This window comes from Nipponia nippon, unplaced genomic scaffold (genome assembly GCF_047370975.1).
Source record: "Nipponia nippon isolate SJK-2023a ecotype South Korea unplaced genomic scaffold, ASM4737097v1 scaffold_4, whole genome shotgun sequence".
Lineage (NCBI taxonomy): Eukaryota > Metazoa > Chordata > Aves > Pelecaniformes > Threskiornithidae > Nipponia > Nipponia nippon.
In genome coordinates, this window is record NW_028262358.1 from 90,787,772 (window position 1) to 90,808,893 (window position 21,122).

Sequence of the window (21,122 nt, forward strand, 5' to 3'; positions counted from 1 at the left end):
ATGAACGAAATCTTGCAAGTTCAAGTCAAGTTTTCTGGCAATTACTTTTCTGAGGAGGAATGAACAAACAAAAGAACCATCAACGAGCCGTGCAGAGACTTTCAGGAAGTCATTTAGGAGCTTGAAATTCTGCCTGAAAGGAGTTTTCCCTTTCTCATTGAACTGATTGCTTCCTCCTTTGGTATCTCCTCCTCTGCCCTGCAAATGAAACATCCAGTCGTATCGTGCTGGAGAGAGTTGATGGATGAAACAGTTTCTTACTGGAAATGATCTCTACACTGCTAGTCAAGCTCTTTTTGTCCCAAATGGATTCTGCATATGGCTGATTTTCCCCATACAGAGTAAGAAGTAAACAGAGACTGATAGATATTGGCTTTCCATCATCCGAACTGTCAGCTACTGTACATTAAGAAGTTATCTATGCCTTTAATTGTGAGTAGGAGAGGGATTTAGAGCTTGCAGGAGCGTAATTGTTTCACAGTAAATCTATAGATAAGCCCCTCTTCCTTACTGCCCACACACAGTTCCACTGACTTTAAAATATTAAATTGTCCCTTTCCCTTCAAACGCTGGTGCCTAAGGCAAGATCTATTATCCTGAAGCCTTCTTTGTAGCTTAGACTCTAATGAGATGCTGATATTGCAAACCAATAACCAGAATGAGGAAATATTAAAATGAACCATAAGGCTGCCTTATTACTGCCGTATTTCTTTACTGCATTAATTTTGAAACATGTTTCTATGTTCTGTCTAATCCCAGTCTTAGTGTTAAAAGTTCTGATAATTGACAAGTTTCTTTCTCACGTGATGTGTTCCTGGAGACAAGGTGTAAGCGTGTGGGGGAGGGCAAGGGAGGGGAGGATTTTTACCTTTTAATGTGCCAGAGACTGCAAAATTTTCCTTTCCGTTTACTTAATCGCTAAAACAGGCTTGTTTTGATGTCTAAATCTCAAAGTTTGGTGAATTGCTTATTCCTTGTTATGGATGGGTTTGAATTCAAGTGAGCAAATAGCTTAAAGAAAATCAGGTAAATGGTCCTGTGATTAAATAAATATCTGCGGTCCCTCTGGGCTTGTCTTTGTTTCTTTTGAGCTCCAGCAATCTTGTCTTGTTTGTGTGGTGAGGATACAAGAACATGTGCCCATTTAGCAAAAAGTACTTGTGTAAATGAGTTAATGAACAGTCGCAGTTGCTTGTATTCCCCAGCCTGCCTAAGAAGACAAGTGATTTTGCTTATTGATATTCTTAATAAAAGAGGAATGCACACCAGGAAAATGTCTGATTATCCATCCTCTGTTTGCTGACAGTAGTTTACACTACAGTAACGTTGCTCATGGATGCAATATAAAGTGATTTCTCATTTAGGGTGAGTCTAATTGCATTCTTTGAATCAGCAGGTAATGCAAGGGAATCATGGTATAAAAGAGACAAACACTGCTTGCACCAGCCCCAGGTAGGACATGCTGTTCCTGTCCTACGTCTCTAAACAAGCAGTACAAGTCACATCATGCTGGTCACATCCTCAGAGATTTCATGTGACAGGAGTAACCAGGTCAGGGGACACAGAGATGTGGATGGAACCGCAGCTCATCTCCAGGTGGGCTTCCTGCTGCAAGCTCCCAATAAGCCTGGGTATCGCCAATGAAAGCTGGTACAGTTTCTGGGTGAGCTAATGCCTCCTCTATACCCTTTGTCACCCAAAGCAGTCAATTATCCCGGTGTCAAGGATATTTGGCATTTTTACAGAGAGATACATGACTATGGATAGTTTATTTTTGCCTTGACTTCCATTTTTTATTCCTACTGCCCTCTTTCTTTCCATTCATTTCATGAAAACAAATTTCTTAACACATACAAAGAGGCATACTGAAAAATAAAATGTCAGATAAATTATAGGAATAAAACATTTTGACATTGCGCAACTTCTTTTAAAATGCAGTAATAGCATTTGTCTTGGTATTTCTTCCAACAAAGAGGTAATCTACTTTCACAGCTACCTTATAGGACAGGATGATGTTAAAGGAATATTTAATAATTTGTGGGATTTTTTGTGCTTGACATCTGTCTTTCCATTTTAATTGTGTTAATAGAATTCTCCTTTGTGTTCTGTGTGTGTTTCAATAACCATTTAATGCTAAAATTTTCAGGTAGAACTTCAAATAGCTCAGAGTAGCATTTTGTATGCTGAACAATGATGAATAGAAAATAAAATTCTCTTTCTTTTCCCTTCTTATTTTTCCAAGATGATGAAATGGGGTGTATACTGTTACAAAACCAACAGAAATGACAAAGTCAGGACATGATCCCAGTATTCTTTATGAATGATGCAATCATATAACTCAATAAATATACAAACCTAAGTAGAAAAATGAGAAGACTTCGACAATAGCACCTGAGAATGGCTTGAGTCCATATTTACTGGCCTCCAAATCCAAGCAATTTTTGTGTGCTTAAGCAAGTATTCATGACACTACATTTTAAAGAGAATAGTATTTGTGCTATTCTGTGGGTACTTGGGTACAGGGAACAGAAATATATCTACGTAGTGAGAAAACAGGCACATGGAGGTTCAATAAAACGTTAAGTGATATTGCTGATGACAACCACAAAATAAAGTGGTGGAAAAAGAAGGGAACTGACCACTGACATCATTGTTCAACAACTCATAATAGTATAATATTAATCTTGAAACACTGACTTGTGAACCAGCCAGTAAATTGCATCAATTACTTAAGGGCCTTTAACATTAAAGTGTTTAATAATTTATGTCATTTGCAATACACAGCATATCACATCCTATTGCAATACTCAATGTGTTATGTGTACCCATCTATCCAGGCTGTTGTTGCTAAATTTTCCTAGCTCCTGGTTGGTATATGAGAGAATAAAATTCCATCTCCTTATATAATTTAAGGAAACAAAATGAAAATTTAAAGCTACATGGAAACCATTTCTATTTTGATGTTGAAATTTCTCCTCTAAGAATCTAGAGCCAAGAGTTTTCCCAATCAGACACCAAGGATGTTGGTTACAACTGGTTGTCAAGAAGCTGACTACAAAAAGCAGATAGTTTCTCATAGTTATTAACTTTATTCACTTAGCTTATTATTAACTTAGCTTAATAACTTTTCAGTTTTACTGAGCACTGCCAAGTAGTTAATTGAGAAGAAAGTCTTTTAGAAGAAATCCAGTCTTCTAAGAATTTTGGGAGTTTCAGACATTTCAATGACTTTCTTCACTGATGCTTAATTTGTTTGTATCAATCAGTAATATTACTGTACCTTGATTCTTGCCACTGATCTCAAAATGTTTATAAGCAGATCAAAGAAAATCTTCAGATTCTTTTATATTTTCCTCACGAGTAAATGAAATCTGAACTGATGAAGCTGGCTGTTTACTGAAGTGGTACCTAACTGTGGAACTTCATGCCTCCAAGACTTTGGTTTAAATCTAGTTTTAACATACAGGAATTAAAAAATTAGTTGATGATAGATCGGAGAGCTATGTCAGTTATATCGGTGGTCGCAGTAAGAGGAACAATTTTTAAAAAAGATATCCTCACCTTTTCAGTTCAGTATGGGCATTTACATGTTCTTGTGTGAAGCAGTCCCTCTTTTTAATTTTGTGTGTAGATATTAGGAGTCTGACTGATGTTGTGTGTGTATTAGAGGACGTGTGTGTGGATATGTATGTGTGTATGTGTATATATACGTTCACACTCAGACAATTAGTTTTGCATCTTCTGGGATGGATGCAGTGTAAGAAAGGAATTTTGTATCAGCTAATAAGAACTTTCTACAACAAAAATACAGAAAAGTTACTGGAACAGAAACAACTAGGGATGAGTTTTGCAACATGCTGAAAACCTTTACTCTGATACATGGGACTGGCAGTCTGCTTAGAGTTGTATATGTCTGGTATGAGTTTGCTGAGCTAGAGCTGGAAACTGCATTTTGCAGGATCAAGCAAATCGCAGTGAGATTTTGCCAAGAAAGATTTGACTCATACAAATTGATAATATATACTCTGAAATCTTTGTGAGTTGGACATTTTACAGCAATAATCTTCTTGCAACAGGGATCAACATAGTCATGTTATCACAGAAGACAGTACTGATTAACCACTGGAAAAGGCAAAGGATATGGAAGTATATGACCTGGAGAGCTATTTTTCCTCATTTCAATAAATGGTCCTTATACTAACCCACCTCAGTCACCAATCAGCGCAAAACCCTCCATCCACAAAACACAAAGGAGAAGGCAGAGCTGGTCTTCTAAGGATTTTAAGGAGAAACTATAGGGTTTTTTATATACTTTTTTTCCTCTGCCTTTCTCCCCTGTCCCAGAGAAAGCCCTCATCTTCTCCCTCCACTCCTGAGTTCTTTGTTCATGAGCAGAAGAAAAGGTTGATCGAAACGTACTAAGAGACATGCTTCTATATTTATTTCACCTTTAAGAAGAAAAAGCAATGCCTGATCAAGGCTTCCACTTCAGTGAAACAGAGGTTTTTCACTGACTTTTAAAACTGTGAGATCAGTCAAAACAGCTCCATCACAAAAAAGTAAGGTACAGAAAGTGTATTTGTAAAAAGTAAATGCTAGTGCTAGAAAGCAAGTGAGTAACTTTTTCTCCAAAAAAAAAGAGCTTAAAAGTCATTCACTGTACTGGGACAGCTTCACAATCACATCCCGGTACCAGACGTGTCATTTGATGAAATGTATTTAATCAAATTTCAAAGTATTTCTTATTTGCAAATCAAAGATATGACTTTGGCTTTGCAAATGAAAGATATGTCTTTGGCTTTCTATTCAGGTACATCTTTAACATAAAGAATCAAAGAGTAGTGACATGAGAAAAAAAGTTTGAGAGAGTTTAATTTGGCACTAAACAAGAACTTTGTATTGAACACTGACAGATTTAGGTGGTGTTTTTTGTCCCACTGGTTACCTTTATCTTCTTCTGTGCAGGTTATGAATAAGATGGATTTACTTAGTGGTTCACTTATTTATTATGAAGCACTTCATGTAATGAGAGTGTTCTTCTATCCTATATGGCTTTTAAATGGATCAATACTCAATGAAATTACTTACATAATATTACTTAAATGTGCTGATTTTTGAATAATATCAGTTTCAATTTCCCCTTTGTACTTATAGCATAAATATACTTCCAGCAATAATCTTCGAGAAACGCAAATAAGCTGCTTCTACTTTTCTTGGTTCCACCTTTAATTTTGTTCATATAATGTTAGTGTGGTTTTACTTATTTTATTAATTTTCAAAGATCACTATATAGTCCTTTTGAATTAGCTCAGTCTGGACTTGGGCTATTGGCAAACTGGTGTGAAATGGTTTAGAAAGTTATTTCATTAACTTCTAACAACAATATTTCTTCATCGTTGAGAACATTTTTTGTTTGTATTGCTCTTGCATCTTATAATCTGCAAAAGAAATTTAAAATCTTAAGACCGGGTGCTGGGAGGACCACGTGCAGATCTTTCCTTATGTAGAGCAACTTGCTTGCTGAGAAAGATTCTGTTAACGCTAAAATAATTTTGGTGCACATTAAGGTCAAGCTCTGTCTCTGCGAACTCTCGAGACCTGGCAATGCCACATGCAGTTAGTGTTAGCCAACTGATGTCCCTGTAGGTGGAGGACAGACACCTTCAGAGAGCAGTGAGGTCCACCCGGAGCTTCAGCTCTGAGCACAGCTGTTCCTGTCTCCTTCCATTAGCTCGAAAGGGAAGGGACCACTGTCTAGATCTCTAAACTTTAGAAAGCTGGGGTTAGGTGAGAGGAATTGCAGCCTCAGTGTCCTAATGCATTACTGCAGACCTTGCCCCGCTGGTGTACAGGTATGGCCAACAGTGCGGTGATGCCTCAGAGCAGCAGCTGTGAAAGGTGCTGACCTGAGCATTTGCACAGAAGGGGCGGGTGGTGATCATGAGGGTGGCTCACTGCCATGCACCACAGCAGCTGTGGGTGCCCCAAACTGTCCTGACACCCGCCCCTGTGCCAAGGTGTTAGAGCATGGGAGGATGTGCACTTCCAGCGTGCACCGCCAGCAGCGTGTGTCCAGACTCCAGCTTGCTGGCTGAGCATGGGGCTGGTGTGGTGGCAGAGAAGGGCTTGGGGTGATGCTGGGGGGAGAGCTGGAGAGATGGATTGTGTATCAGTATGAATGATCATAACCGGTGGGTGGTGAGGGAAAGGACAATGTCACATTTTTTCCTGCACACATGCACGGCGCGATGGAGAACCAGGAATTGCTGTTATCAGCACCCAAGCTACCTTCAAAGACAACTGAGCAAATTAAGTTTGAAATGCCCTGCTATAATGTTTTCCCAGTGCCTCTTGCTCCCAGAGCACACATTAGGACCAAAGTTCATTTTCTCTCACTGAAAAATCCTGACACATATGGGATAACATACTGCTTACTAGGATTTCATTAAATAACTAAGAATTCACTGTCAGAGCTGAAGTTATTATTCAAGAGTTGTGCTCTCATGAAAAGGCTTTTTTTCTTGTCTTTAAATCTTCTTTTAATGATGTGTTTTTCATTCATTTTGTTACAAGGAAATTACTTGAGTTGTCTCAATAAAAGTTTAAGCGGTCTTTATTCTGTAACTAAAAGGATTCACAAGAACAAATAATTCCAAAGATATATATCAAGTGTATGCCAGCTCTACAGAATCATCTCTTTTGAAGCAATTTTGTAAAACCACTTAAAATCATATAGTGAGACATAAGTCTTATAAAAGAAACAGGTAAAATGAATTTAAAATATGCAGAATGAACTTCATTTGTGCTTGTTTGTGAACACATATTACTGAGATATTACTGAGATATTAAAACAGAATGAGTAATATTTACAACCTGCTCACTCACTCTCCTCTTACCACTACCAGCATTTCTATAATGGGGACAAATTTCTGAAAAATTATTATTGTTTTGTAATGGGTTGTATGAGCATAGAGGAAAAAGTGGCTCCTCTGTTCACTTGGTGGTAGCATGGAGAGCAGGATGGCCATCTCTGTGTAGGCTCACTTACCTTACAAAGGCCTTACGGAGAAATCTTGGCCAACCCTAGGGCTATAGATGGGTATGTAGTTCCCAAAATAAGCTCATGCATACGTGCCCTGCAATATAGCTGTAAGGAGATGGTCAGGGCTCCCTGCTGTGGAGGAAAATCTTCACACAAATTCAGAGTAATCCAGCCCAGGAAAGACTGAGTACCAGATATTTTTCAGTGATTTAGAGGCCCAGGATTCACTGGTAATAGGCAAAGAGACATTTCCAGTTTTTATTACTTGATAGGGCTTAACTTGTTTAGTTTAGCCCAACATATAGCTCAAACCATAATGCCTTACCAGATATGCTGTGTTAAAGCCTGGAGACTTTTGTTGTACTGAAGCATGAGAGTTCTTAGGAAATTAAACTGCTCCAGACAGAAAACAGAAGAAGCCAGAAGTCTCAGCGGTGCACAGGCCAGTGTAATAGCAAAGGAGCAGGTACCTGTGCTGGGCAGCAGCCTTCCTCCGCTCCTGTTCCGCAGGTGAGTAAGGGGCAGTCCAGCGTCTTCCCGCGCTAAAAGTGCTTTTGAATTCTGGACCAAGTTGCACCTGGAAATAGATGGGCACTGCAGGCTCTCTGGCCATCCCTGCTGTAGCCCCTGTCTTGAAGGAGTCCTCAGTGCCCACATCAAACCGATTCTTGATCTACATGTGGCTCATGACCAATGGACATGTCACCTCCAGCCTGAATAAATCTCTCCAGCTGTGGTAGATACATAGCTTACCCCAAGACCTTGCTTGAATTCTCCCAAAAAAGAGAACGCCCTCCATCCCTGTGCACCCAGCACTGTCTGTCGTGTCTCTGTGGCCTCGGACATTTCTGTGACATTGGCTGTGCTGCACGTGCAGCCAGCTGCCCTGTGTGCCATCCCCGTCCTTGCATGAGGTGGCAATTCAGACAGCTCTGTGTCTTTGTGAATAAGGTGAACTTCATTCTCAGGTATGAATATCTTCCTCACAAAAAAGTACACAGAAGCAGGAGTTTAATCTCTTTGTATCAAAAAATTACGACAGGCATAGGTGATCTGTTAGGTGCTACCAGGGGGTGAACAAATTAAAATGTAAGAGTCTGTCAGACTTTCTAGTCTAATTTTTGCCTTGAGCCAACATGTGAGCAATAATTATACTCTCTGATGAGCTGCTCTATGGACACAAGTAATTATAATCCCTGATACACAAAAACATGTATCTCATTATAATGAAGCACAGAAGTAAACAAAAATAAAAGGACTAGAACTAAATGTTCAGAATGTCATTTATATGCTTGGCTTTAGTCAGTCAGCTCAAGTTTTACATAACAAGGAAGTCTGCATGTGGAAATCTGGCCTTATAAGTGGAGTTTGTGTGAAGAGTAGTCATTAGAGATATTTGTCCAACACCTGAAAAGAAAATGGTTATTCAATTCAAATATTTCATTAGGTAGTAATCAAAGTGAGAAGTTTGGAGAGTTACACTGCTTCTAAAGTTAAAATACAATTCTATGCTCACATTTCTCTGGTAACTAGCTCAGTAACATTAAATAATTCAATATTCCAGCCCTATTTCATTAAAATCCTAAAGTACTTACCAAAAAGTATGTATAAATTTATAAAATTCACATGACTAAATGTAGTTAGTTACTGTAGACTCCTCTTAAAGTCAGTGAAGATCTATGGAGCAACTCAGCTCATCCTAGAGCAGATGTCTTAAATATACTGTAGATATGTGTATTTAATCAAAAGAATCTACCTTAGCAATATAAAAAGTTTAGACTTAGAAATCCGATCTCCATGCATTCATATTTCATTAAAAAAAAATCTGATACCAAACTTTCTAGCTTTCCACAAAATGTGTAAAGCTTACCAAGCAAAAAGCTGCAGTGGAATCCCATGCTGGCCACCCAACTGTCAAGACAGATTTGGAGACCAGTCAGTTCGGTTCAGTATGATTTTTCTATTTTTGAAGGCAAATTGACTACATGGCTACATAAATTCACATCATTTCCAGCATTTCCACGTTTCCTTACCTGAAAGAACATGGCACTGAAACATGTATGTGGTGGAAATCCTGGTTCCACTGAAGTCAAAGGGAATGTTTCCTTGAGTTCAGAAATGCCAGGATTTCACCTAGGGACAAGGATGGTTGTGCCGCGTCACCACATACCTGCACAGGAATGAAGATAATCCCCCAAACTTCAAAACAAAATCAAATAACCCCCCCTTGTCTGTCGGGTTCCTCATTTCAAGTTTCTTCAAGGCATCTGCAGGCAACTCTGTCGTAGGGAACAGTGTGTCTTGTGCTTGAAATGTGAACAAAGAAACGAGTGCTGGAGTTCAGCCGTGACTCACATCTGGCAACGCATATTCCTGTCACTTCTGAGCGGCATTGCCCTGCTCTGCTCCACAGAAACATTTTAAATGATGTGGGAGATATTTTATATGGAGAAGCAAAGCACGCTGTACGTGACTCACGAAGATCTCATTATTATTTTATCCATTATTCAAATTACTCTTTAGATCAAGATTGTATTAATACTCATAATTAATTTGGCCTTACATAATGCTTTTAATCCAAGTATCTCACAACACTTCTTGAGCATTATCTAATTAAGCTAGTCACAATATCTCTGTGATGTAGTCAAGGAATCTGTGTGGCTTGTTTCATCCACCGCAAAGAAGCAGTCACCTCTGGGGTCAAGTAAGGCAGCTGTTCAATAATGCATAGCGGCGTTGCACCACACTTTGGAAGAGGAAGTGAGAAATAGCATCCCTAATTGGAACTACAGGGGGATTAAGGGAGGAAAATGTAATTATCTGTAATTTCAGATTTAAAGGTGATAACTTGTCTTTTCCTCTGAAGATTGTCAAAGGCTCTTTAATGTCCAGTTGTTTTTTTAGCTCAGGGTACAGATGTCTCATAAAATACCACAGGTCCTCTGGTACCCTCTGGTCAGAGTCTGAGAGGAGTGCCTTACCACATCATGATTTCATGACCTATTTTACTTTGAGATTCTGTATCTACACATAGCATTTACTTGTCCAAAGTAAATAGCTAGTGTGATTCTTCGATCGAAACCTGTAAGCAACTGCCAAAATTTAACATTTCTCCCTACAAGGCTTATTTCAAGTAGTGTTATTATCCCCACTATACAGAAAGATACTGAAGCACTGAGAAAATAAATTATCTTCCTCTACATACTGAGAAAGCCAGTGATTAAAAGGTCATCAAATCTTATTTTCCAGGCCTATATTAATTTGCTAAGCTCTCACTCATCCTTCTTTCTGCCTGTTAAAATATCCCTAATGTTCAGTCTGTATGACAAACTCTTTCTGTATTTTTGATGCCCTTGATTAAAATACAGCTCCAACACAGTCTAAAATATTCTGCCTAACGGGAGAGCTTTCATATATCCATTCTCATTTGTTCTGCTACTAAAACAAGATTTAAACAAAAAAGGCTACTAACCCCACTGATGCAGAAGCTCCCCAGGTATCTTTTGGACAACTGCTCCCCAGACCAGGAGCACCCCATTTATGTCTACTGCTGCTTCAGCCCAGACCCATCTCCATTGGGAATGCAACAGGCACTGGTCACCCAGGCAGCCCAGGGCTTCACACGCTGAGGCATGCGGGACACGGGGCTTTGTGAGTCTGCCAGAGGGGGACAAATGACTTCACATTCAATTCCCTCTTCTTGGGAAGGGTCAGGAGGAGCAATCCCATGGACAGGATAGTCACTGAAAACACCTCTCAACTTTTCGCAGGTTCTTGCAGCCTGATCAGGCTGTAGTGATCTGTAACCTCCTCTGTAGCATGGAAAACAGCAGATATCACTAAGGAATTTTTGCATAAGATAAAAACCTGATCTTAATTTAGATGCTGACAGACAAAGTATGCGCTGTGTCTCTAGGTAAAGTGTTGGAATGGAAAATTACACTCACCACTGAATAGCAGAGACTTTACTGAATCTCTAGCCACTCAGTCTCAATTATAAGAAAGCATGTCCCTTGTAGGTATTTACAAACAAGTGTCCTGGGACTGGGAAGGAGCCTGAGAAGCCCAGATATTTTTGCCCAGGCCTAGAAAAGCCAAGAGGGCTGGAAAATTCACCTTTCTCCATCCTGCTCACAGTATAGCCATTTTTGAGACCTTGGCTTTCACATGCATATTTTTTTCAGTTCCTCTATAACAGAATGTGTATTCTTATGAAGCAAGAAAATGGAGAAAAATTATAAGGAACATGCTAAGGATTCCTCATGATTATTCAATTTTGAGAAAGCAACAGCCACTACTGTAGCATGTAGAAGATACAGGTCTTAAAACACATAGGAAAATTATATAAAAACATCTACAAACCCAATATTTTTACTATCTAATAATGATATAATCTGCAATGACTTATACCATCCTCCATTTTATGAAAACTGTGAGAACTGACATACATTATTATCATCAAGTGTGCAGACAGCTGACATGACCATTCCCAAGATGAAAACACCTTTGCAAGCTGACCCTTTAAGTAGAGCTCCTACGAGGATGAAAATTCCAGTTCTTGGATGATTACAGTTCTCCCCAAATCTTGATGTTTTCAGATACTTTATGAAAGAACCACTCTAGAAAAAAAACAAATCCATCAAAGTTCATTTTTCCAGTTTTCTGATTATAGAATAATTACAATTTTGAAATAAAGTAATTCCTGAAGGGAAAAAATACAAAGGAATATTTCAGTCTGCAAAAGTATTGTAACAAAAAGTTCTGACATGCTCAATCTATCTCTGTGTTATTTGGGTTAATATTAACACAGTTTCACATTTCGCCAGAGCAGAACATCTATCAAAGTTTTAATAGCTTTTGTTGTGTTCTTTAAGCAACTTCCCTCACTTTAAATAAAAAAAAGATACTCTTTATTTCAGGGAGAATTCTTTAAAAAGGAAGTTCTGTCTTTCCAATTACACCCAAAAGTATCCACATCTCCTTCACAGTAGATAATAAATTCCAGATTACTGTATTAATCGTGTTCACTATGGTGTGCATCATGAACAGCTGTAGCTTCACGGTCATAGTGGCTGCACTTACATTTTCTTTGTAGAAAAATGCATGCCCTTTCTCCTCAAGAAAGAGGAAGAACATCTCTAGAGTCATCTACTAATAGCTGAAAAATGCTGAGTTCATTGCATTGCAGGCCAGGGAAACACACATGGGAGCAGGGATGAAGTTAACTTCAGAGGGATAAAAGTTAGAGAAGTCAAGGTTGAGCTCTTCATAGTGATGAGGGATGTGGGCTCCTAGGTGATTCATCTCACTCCAAATGAGGTACCTAATTACACACCTTCCCTAAGTCAGGGAAAATAATTGCAAGTTGGAAATTCTTTATATTCTCTGCTGACACTAAAGGGAGCGAAAGGTAACCAACTCACTCCTTGATAACTAATTTTATCTAAATTTTGGTGAGATGATCCTACCCTAAGTACCTACAATTATCTTCAAATACTATTTTTAAACTGCTTATGGATTTTGATAACCATTCCTAACACTGACAGGAAGGCATCCAGCCTGGGCAAGTGCCAGGGATTGCATGCCTAAGGGTGATGCTAGAGCAGTGACATTAGCAGTGCTAAGTGTGCAGCAACAGTGTATTATAAACTCATATTTCAGGTTTAATTCTTCATAAAATATTGCATTTGAGTGAATGAATGAATAAACATGTTGTTTGAATATTGCTATAACTTTACCCGCTGCTGTATATAAAGTGGATGAAACATCAAAGCACAGTTGCTATAACAAAACACAGTGCTGTAACCAAAGCAGAATGACCAGATGTCTTGGCTTGGCACAGATTTGTGAATATTTTGCTATATGCAGAGCATAAAAGACCTTTGATCTTATTTGCATGAATTTATACAAGAAGTGAAAGTGTTATTTAGAGCCAGGTTTTAAATGTGTGTGTGCTAGTCCAACCATCTAGCTCAAGCAATCAGTTGTTGTTAGAAATGTTAAATAAAATGTTAAATAAAAGTATTTCTGCATGTCATTGCTCTGTTAGGATTTAGAGGCACTTAGGGAGAAAAGTGTAGACAACCAGCTGCACTGATACAAAGGGACTGAACTTTCCTCTTAACGATATTGACACACATTGACACAGCATAGCAGAAGTACCTAAATTAAAAGTTAATTTGGGTATCTCTGCATTGTGCAGCAGTCTGACATATTCTAAGTTGCCTTCAGTGGGACCGCACAGATGTTACAGAGGAGATAGTAAGCCAGTTCTCATAACTTTACAGCATATGTTTTGCTGTGCTGCTCAGATCTGCTTGGCTTTACCAGCCAAATTCAAAATGCATGAAATGTCAGTGATTTCTCTCTAGTTGTAACCATTTACTCCATGGCAAAAATGGATCACTGCTAGAAAGGGAAAAAAACAGGTGATGGGGGAATGTAAACAAGAGAAAACCAATGGAGATTCTCCTAGAAAATGTTCAAGAGAATTATTTGCACTAAAACAATAAAGGGCATCTCAAATGCTAAACAGTTTAACATCCTACCCAATAAACCGTACTTAATTGACTATACAAATTAAGACCATTATAAATAAATTCAGCCCCCACCCCCATACAGCATTAATCAAATATAGAATCAAGACAGACGGAACCCCAAGTACAAAAGGAAACATCTCGTTTCTCAGTCATACTCAGTCAACCAGGAGAACAGATGGCCCTTAATAACATGCCCTGAAACATCTAATTACATGAGAAACTGTGTAGTTTTTCTGGACTTTTAATTGGTCCCCCAACTGTGTGTGAAGACAGCCAAATATTTTTAATAGATTAAATAATAAATATCAAGATAGACTGTGTTACAGCATGTACAAGACCTTGCTGGGGTTTTGTTAATATGGATTTAAAAAATATGGCAGTGCAGGGAGGGTTCAGCCCCGTGAGTCCAGACTGTCATGCAGACAAGCTATACTCGTTTCTTCAGAAGTCTTCCTCACAACAAGTTGGGTACCTTGCCATCCCACAAAATAGAAACAACAAGATGTATATGATAACAGATTTAGGGTCACTAAGAATTTAGCCTACATAAATGACATGAGAGGAGCAATGGGCGGTAACTATAGCAACCAATAAAACCCTAAGAGGAGAGGGGAATGGGCATTACACATCAGCATGCCAAACTGAAATGTAACAATTTAACTAAAAGATTAACAATATATTGTGAAGATCTAATCTACTGAAACAATGAAATGTTTTATTTATATTATTAAAACAATTAATGTATATTTAATGACTGAGATGTAGTTAAGTACCTAAACAGCAGCAAAACAACATATAATCAAGTTCACAAACTCTTGTTAACAAACAACAGACACAGAAACTAAGCATTAAGTGAAGCAAGAAAAAATTAGCAACAGCATATGTGTTTTCCAGTGTGCACTGAATTCAGAAACCTATCTAGAGACAGAGGATCTATACGTCTATTGCCCAAAAGCTTGTATAATGTTTCCCTCTAGTAATACAGGCCATAGGGAAGCATTGGAGTTCTGCTATTTTGGTCAATCACATCATTTAATCCACGTTGTCATCATGCTGTTTAACCACATTAAATTTTGTGCTGCAATTAGAAAAGCTGTTCCAAAACATTGTTGCTCCGATGCTTAGAAACCTTCTTTTCATGATAAATTTATTAATGGCCAGTTTATACCCATTTGTTCTTGTGCCAGCAGTGGCTATTCATTCAAATAGCTTTTCTCTGGTGTATTAACACACAATATTATAGACATGCCACGTTTTGTTAGGCTGTGAAATCCAAGCTCCTCTCAGAAGACAGAATCACAAAATGGTTTGGGTTGGAAGGGACCTTTAAACGTCATCTAGTCCAGCCCCTCTGCCACGGGCAGGGACACCTTCCACTAGACCAGGTTGCTCAAAGCCCCATCCAACCTGGCCTTGAACACTTCCAGGGATGGGGCATCCACAGCTTCTCTGGGCAACCTGTTCCAGTGCCTCACCACCCTCACTGTAAAGAATTTCTTTCTTATATCTAATCTAAATCTACCCTCTTTTAGTTTAAAACAGTTACCCCTTGTCCTATCACTTGTGGCCCTGGTAAAAAGTCTCTATCTTTCTTATAAGCCCCCTTTAAGTACTGAAAGGCTGCAATAAGGTTTCCCCAGAGCCTTTTCTTCTCCAGGCTGAACAACTCCAACTGTCTCAGCCTTTCGTCATAGGAGCGGTGTTCCAGCCCTCTGATCATTTCATAATGTTTCTTTCCCCTAAGTATCTCAGAAGTCTTTTTCTGATTTTCAGCATGTTTAATTCACTTGTGTAACCAGCTATAATTGTACATTACACTGCAGGTACGTTCTTGCTAGAACACTGTTTAGTACTTCCCTATCCTTGAGGATATATTTTCTTTTTATGTGGCTGCATCACATCAGTCTATCACAGGATCGCTACCAGCTATCAATTTTTTTTTTGGTCTATTGTTCCAACAGGTGAGCTAATTTACTGCAGAAACTCTAGAAACTACTCCTTAATCCTTGGCCTTGTGTCTTGTGCTACTGAATGTTGTCCCATTTCTATTAATCATCAACTCAACTCATCATGGTGCAGAAACCTATGTCCCAGTTATGGCTGTTATTCCATTATGCTTGTTATTCCTGTACATGTGGCTATGTAGTAATAACTGAGCCTTATCTTTATTATTTATACATGTCCTCCAGCATATACCTGGAAAATTGTAATCCCAGTAATGAGAATTCTCTAGAAATACAGAGATCTCTATTCACCTGTCTTCAGGATCTGTGGCAGTACTTCAAGGACTGCCTCAGTGAAATCACTTTTGCAATCTTTCCAGAACACAGCTGACCAAAATCCTTTCTGTTTTCATCCATCTAACCTTTATTTCACTGCCGGTTACTACCACGGTGATTCTTAGTCCCACCAATTTAATCTTATCTTTCCTGGACAGCACACATCTATTTTCCATTGATGATTGTAATTTCATTATGCTTCTTGTTGCTGTACAGGAAAGAATCAGGTGATTTAAAACGATCCATATTTCCAAGAATGCAGAAGGATACAAGAAATGAAAGACAATGGACGATCATAGCCATAAGGTCTGTTGTGCTAAACTGAAAGCAAATCCTGTTCTGCACAGGTGCAAAGTGTTACAGAAGAGAAATAACCATGTAGAAGGTATAAGACCTAAAATGATAGTGCTTCCCCTTTTGGTTTGTATAGTTAGCCAGTATGACACACCTTGTTAGCTGTCATTGCTATCTCCTTATCTCTGTTTGCAGGGGAATCTGGTTGAATCTGTGTTTACAGCAGTCCATAAAGGTTTTTTTCCTCTTAAACAGAGTAAAAATCTTATAGAGTGAGAAAATTTACAGTGCTAGGCCTATTACCAGCCAGCATTTAACCCAAGAGCACCCTCTCTGGGTAGTACTACAGATGTTTTCTGAACCATCTGTGGTGGTTTGTCCCTGAGGTTCCTAGTGCTCATTGCCCAAATACTGGGACTCTCTATAAAGTCCACTCCCTGCCCTTTCATGCAGATCCTAGCTGCTACCTGTATATGGACTGTAACTTTGCAAAAAGCCTGGCTTTCAGGCACTGCCCCCTCATGCCCATTTCAGGCACTTCTACCATGAAAGAGCTAAATTGCATTTGATGACGTTGTCAGACCCCACTCACCCACTTCCCTGGGGATTTTATCCAGCTGCAGTTCTGCAATGCATACCCAAGCATTCAGCAGACAAGAGGTTTACGTCCATACTTGTAAACGTACCAGTCCCAAGGTCCACTCACTAATCTCCCAGCCAGCTGGCTTTGACTGGCTGTGCCACCGTGTTCATTTTTCTCAGCCTCCGAAAAGGGGTGGCCACTTCCAAACTGCCTGTTGCGAATGGACCCTGGCACGGGCCAGCCTGTGCTCTGGAGGGGCTCAGAAGGCTACTAGTTCGCTCAGATCAAACTGTGCCAGGGACTGGTTTAACAATTCTTCCGTGCATACATTTGATCGCATCAGTTTACATTATCATTGAAGACAGCCACAATGATGCTCATACTCTTACATTTCAATTACAGCACCCATATGCATGTATTTTCCTTTGTGCTCCTGAGAATTACCCTCAGGGTAATAGAAGTAGTGCCAAAACCTTTATTTGCAGCTATCAGAAGATCTGGGAGTTCAAGAACTTCTAAGATTATAGCTCCTGAAGTACAGAGATTTATGCCTAGCGATTGGCATTTTTGTGTCCCCAGATCTTTTACTGGCATATAGGCAACCTGCTTGTGGTGCAGAGGCCTGTGGGCTCTACCCCTTTGTGTAATGATTTCCAGAACCTGGAAAAGTTTCCATGTATTCAAGAAAATCTACAAAGAAGTACAACAAAGATAGCCTCATTTAAAAGTGTAAAGAGCTAAAAAGTAACTTCTCTACTCTTTAAGTATCATGACAACTGCACTGCTAGAGGCAGAGCTGTACTATTGGAAGTCTTCCAGGGTGGAGAAATATAGGATAAAAAATAGGGTAAGAGAAGTAGCATTAGAGAACCACAAAGCCCCGTATTACTCACAGGATGCTTGCTCTGCAAGATGTCCAAAGGAAAGAAGATTGCTGAAGTGATGGCAAAAAGGGGAGGCAGAGGAAAGCTGAGCTTGGGGGAAAGAAAACTAGTATCAGCAATCCCAGGAGCTTCAAAATACTTAGATATATTGTCCAAGTTGTCCTGTTCTTATGCTGAAGGGAGAGTCAGACCATGGGAATTCAAATAAGGAAATTTTGAAGCAGTCAGAAAGGGCCATGAGAAAGCAAATTATAGATAAGAAGAAAGTTATTTGGAAATACTGTTTTGCATGATAATGGACAAGCCAAATAACATTCTGGATGAAATTACCTTACACAAATAGGGACGGTGAAACACAACAGCCCTATAATTGAATACAGTCCTAACTAAGATGACTACTTCTGATAAGTATTCAGCACACAGGATTGCAAGTTCACAAAAAAAAAGAGAAAGCACATCCCAGAGACACCTACATGTGTGATCACTGTTTAACCAATCAAGCAGATGAATAAATCAAGTGAAGATTAAGTATATTAAAATTCTTAGCATTAGATTAGAAAAAGAACAGAAACATTTGTTTGCAAAAGAATAGATCTATTCCTTTGAAATAAGAAATATGAAGGAGCCTTCTTTGTAAAACTGTAAAAACAGTTCTTAACTAGCAATACATAGCGTAGTTCTGCAGGTAGTTATTCTGCATTTAAGTTAAATGTATGCAGCAGTTAGGAGTTGCTATCAAAACAGAATAAGCCATCTGGGTAGTGTGACAATTCGTTTGCTACTCCCTATCTAGTTGTGTATTTGCTTTACTGTTTTTCAGTTTTCATTCCATATCTCCACAACTCTCACCTTCTTCAAAATAAAAATAGGTAGATTGAGGCAGAGGTGTTGTTTACTGGGTGCTTATTACAGGGTGGCTGTTAAACAAACTGATTAAGGTTTCAGAAACCATAAAACAACTAATCTGGATCAAGGCACAAGGTCACATAGTCAAAATAAGCCTCATTTCCTGCGGTTTTCAATGGTTACTTCTGGGCTTTCAAATTAGACTAGACAAGGACTGCAATTATTGCAAGCCTGTCACATTACAGATAGATAATACTTTAACTGGAGTATCTGTCCACTGAAAGGCACTTTATGCATTAGAATAGTTTCCAGACCTTCACATTCTGCAAGATACCATTTCTTTATAGAAAGATTGAAAATGTATTACTTCAGTCTGAGATCTTGGTAACAGAGGTTCCAAGAAAACAGTTTTATATGAAATAAATTGGAGTCTAGCATAACTTGATATTGTGAAAGCAGAAGATAACATAAAAAATCTAGTCAAATTTTCAACACATTGAAACAAAGGGTTGTAGCAAAAGATTTTTTAATTATTTGTCTGCATTTCCCCAGGTTTAAGCAGAGTTATTGTGGGAAGCATAGTATTCACAACATTTTATACACAAATAATAATGTCATTATATAGTTATTATAGAGTTCTAGACACTTAGAATGGAAAATGTCGCAAATACTATGACAACTTGACATAATATCAGTGTAAAAATGCATTACTTAATAGCTTCAGAGTATTCACTCATGGTCATGGAACAGTTATGAAATCCTCTGCTCAGGGCTTACATATATAAGTATGTCTGTCTGTGTGTACACACACACAGACACAGTTATAACTGTGTGTGTGAATGAGGAAATGGGATGTTCTTTAGGATGTTCTCATTTACTTTTTAATCAGAAGTAAATAGTAACACACGAGTCGTGTAGACTGTTATAGAAACTATTAGTGTTTGAAGAAAACAGTAAACACATAATAAAAAGGTGCTATAATAGTCATAAAATTATCAACTAGAAAATATGTTTGGACACGATAGAATTTCACTGTAATTATGAAAACAAAAGAAAACTAGTATAAAGGTAAAAGAGAGTCCTAAAGGGAAAGACATACTATTGCACAATTTCAATATTCATTTTTTTAAAAAAGAAAGGCAGAAAGAAAATAAAAAGAAACAATTTAATCTAAGAATTTCCTGTATATTCTTCATTATAAGTTCAAATTTTCTTCTTCAAAAAAAAAGAAAAAGAATGGATACCAAAAATATTCCCTTGTACTCAGATTAGGATGCTGTTAACATCCCAGACATAGCTCTCTTAAGTATGTGACCATGGTTAAAACTGGAGAAACACAAATTATAAATCATCTCAACTGCCTGGTCAAAATTAGTATGACCTTTAGCTCACTTTGAATCAATTCAGACTAAAGAATTAGGATCGCGACCTGCAAATAAATAAACAAGTAACGAAATGTGATAACCCAAGATTATTTATGCCTTTCCCACAGTACCAAGGAGCCTTTTTGGATGACCCTGCCCAGCTTTCAAGAGTGGTATTTGTGGTAAGTGGAAGCGATCATATAAAGCTAGCAGAAGAGAAAGGAAATGCTGTGAAGGAGGAGATAAGGAGAGAGCACCAAAAGGGAAACAGGGAGTCAGAATCCAAAAATAGCACAGTTTTTCCAGGAATTGAAGTAGGTCTCTAGCTACAGAAGGGTACTCAAAATAATAGTTTAGTATTGAAATGTGAGGTCTCCATTAGATACCTAAGAGCAGACCCACATTCATAACGTAGTACTTTACAAAGACAATACTATTACAGTGAAACAGGAAAAAAAAAAGCATTTCTGTAAGTCAAAACACATTCTTAGGGTGTCTGGAGATTTTTCCCAAGTTTCTGGATGATCTAACACTAAGTCCAAATCGGGAAAGCAGCCCGTGGGAGAAGACATAAATCAGTCCCAACCATAGTGCCCCATGGTGCCAGGATAAAAAAATATAGTGACTATTAAATAACTTGAGGGCTTTCTTCCTTGGGAATTTCTTGGTTAAATTAAGCCCAGTATTTTTATAAATGATATGTAGAGTTGATTTGGAATTTTTCAAAATGAAACACCAACCAAACTGCAACCTCCAAACCCAAAAGCAGAGGTTGAAATATTTCAGCTTGCCACTGGGATGAAATATTTAGTTTGGGGCTGGGTTACATAGCACTGAGATGGTAAGTTTCATAAGTTGAGTTAATATAGAGCTGAGACACAAAGACCAGCTCTTCAGGAGTCAGTGCAGCAGCTCAAAATCCAGAGTAAACTGGATTAGCTAAAAAAAAAGCTTAAAAAAAAAAGCTTAACTAAACCAGTTAAGCTAAGAGTGAACCCAGTATCTGGAAATGTCAACAAGTGTTGTTTAGCTTAGAATGACAAAACAAAACAAGAGAATGGGATGTGGTGGAATTGTACTGCTGTGTAAAGAAAGTGTCAATATTTCTTTTGTCTGATACAATACAAATTTTGAAACCCTGGCATTTTCACAGGATGTAAGTATTAATTTGCAGCCAATTTTGATAAATTCAAATACTGCATACTGTTAAGCAAAAGATGTTTGTGCAATGGTGTGAGAGGAGAGCCAGGGAAAGCTCTTAGATGCGTGTCTTGACCCTTGCCTTAGGGTG

At 38.4% G+C, this 21,122-nt stretch overlaps 1 protein-coding gene across 3 annotated transcripts in view; it reads right to left on the bottom strand.

Moving 5' to 3' along the window:
- MEI4 (meiotic double-stranded break formation protein 4) overlaps positions 1–21,122 on the bottom strand; it is a 147,501-nt gene that overhangs the window by 99,752 nt on the left and 26,627 nt on the right. The window contains exons 6-9 of one of the 3 annotated variants that reach the window (XM_087775361.1): positions 11,491–11,661; positions 9,076–9,175; positions 8,913–8,953; positions 7,513–8,449 (exon numbers count right to left, since the gene is read on the bottom strand). In XM_087775361.1, the coding sequence (XP_087631487.1) occupies positions 7,513–7,699 (187 nt within the window). In that variant the 5' untranslated portion in view covers positions 7,700–8,449; positions 8,913–8,953; positions 9,076–9,175; positions 11,491–11,661. Of the gene's footprint in view, positions 1–7,512; positions 8,450–8,912; positions 8,954–9,075; positions 11,258–11,490; positions 11,662–21,122 lie in introns of those variants that run through there. The other 2 variants (XM_087775363.1, XM_087775362.1) reach the window with 2 other exon arrangements.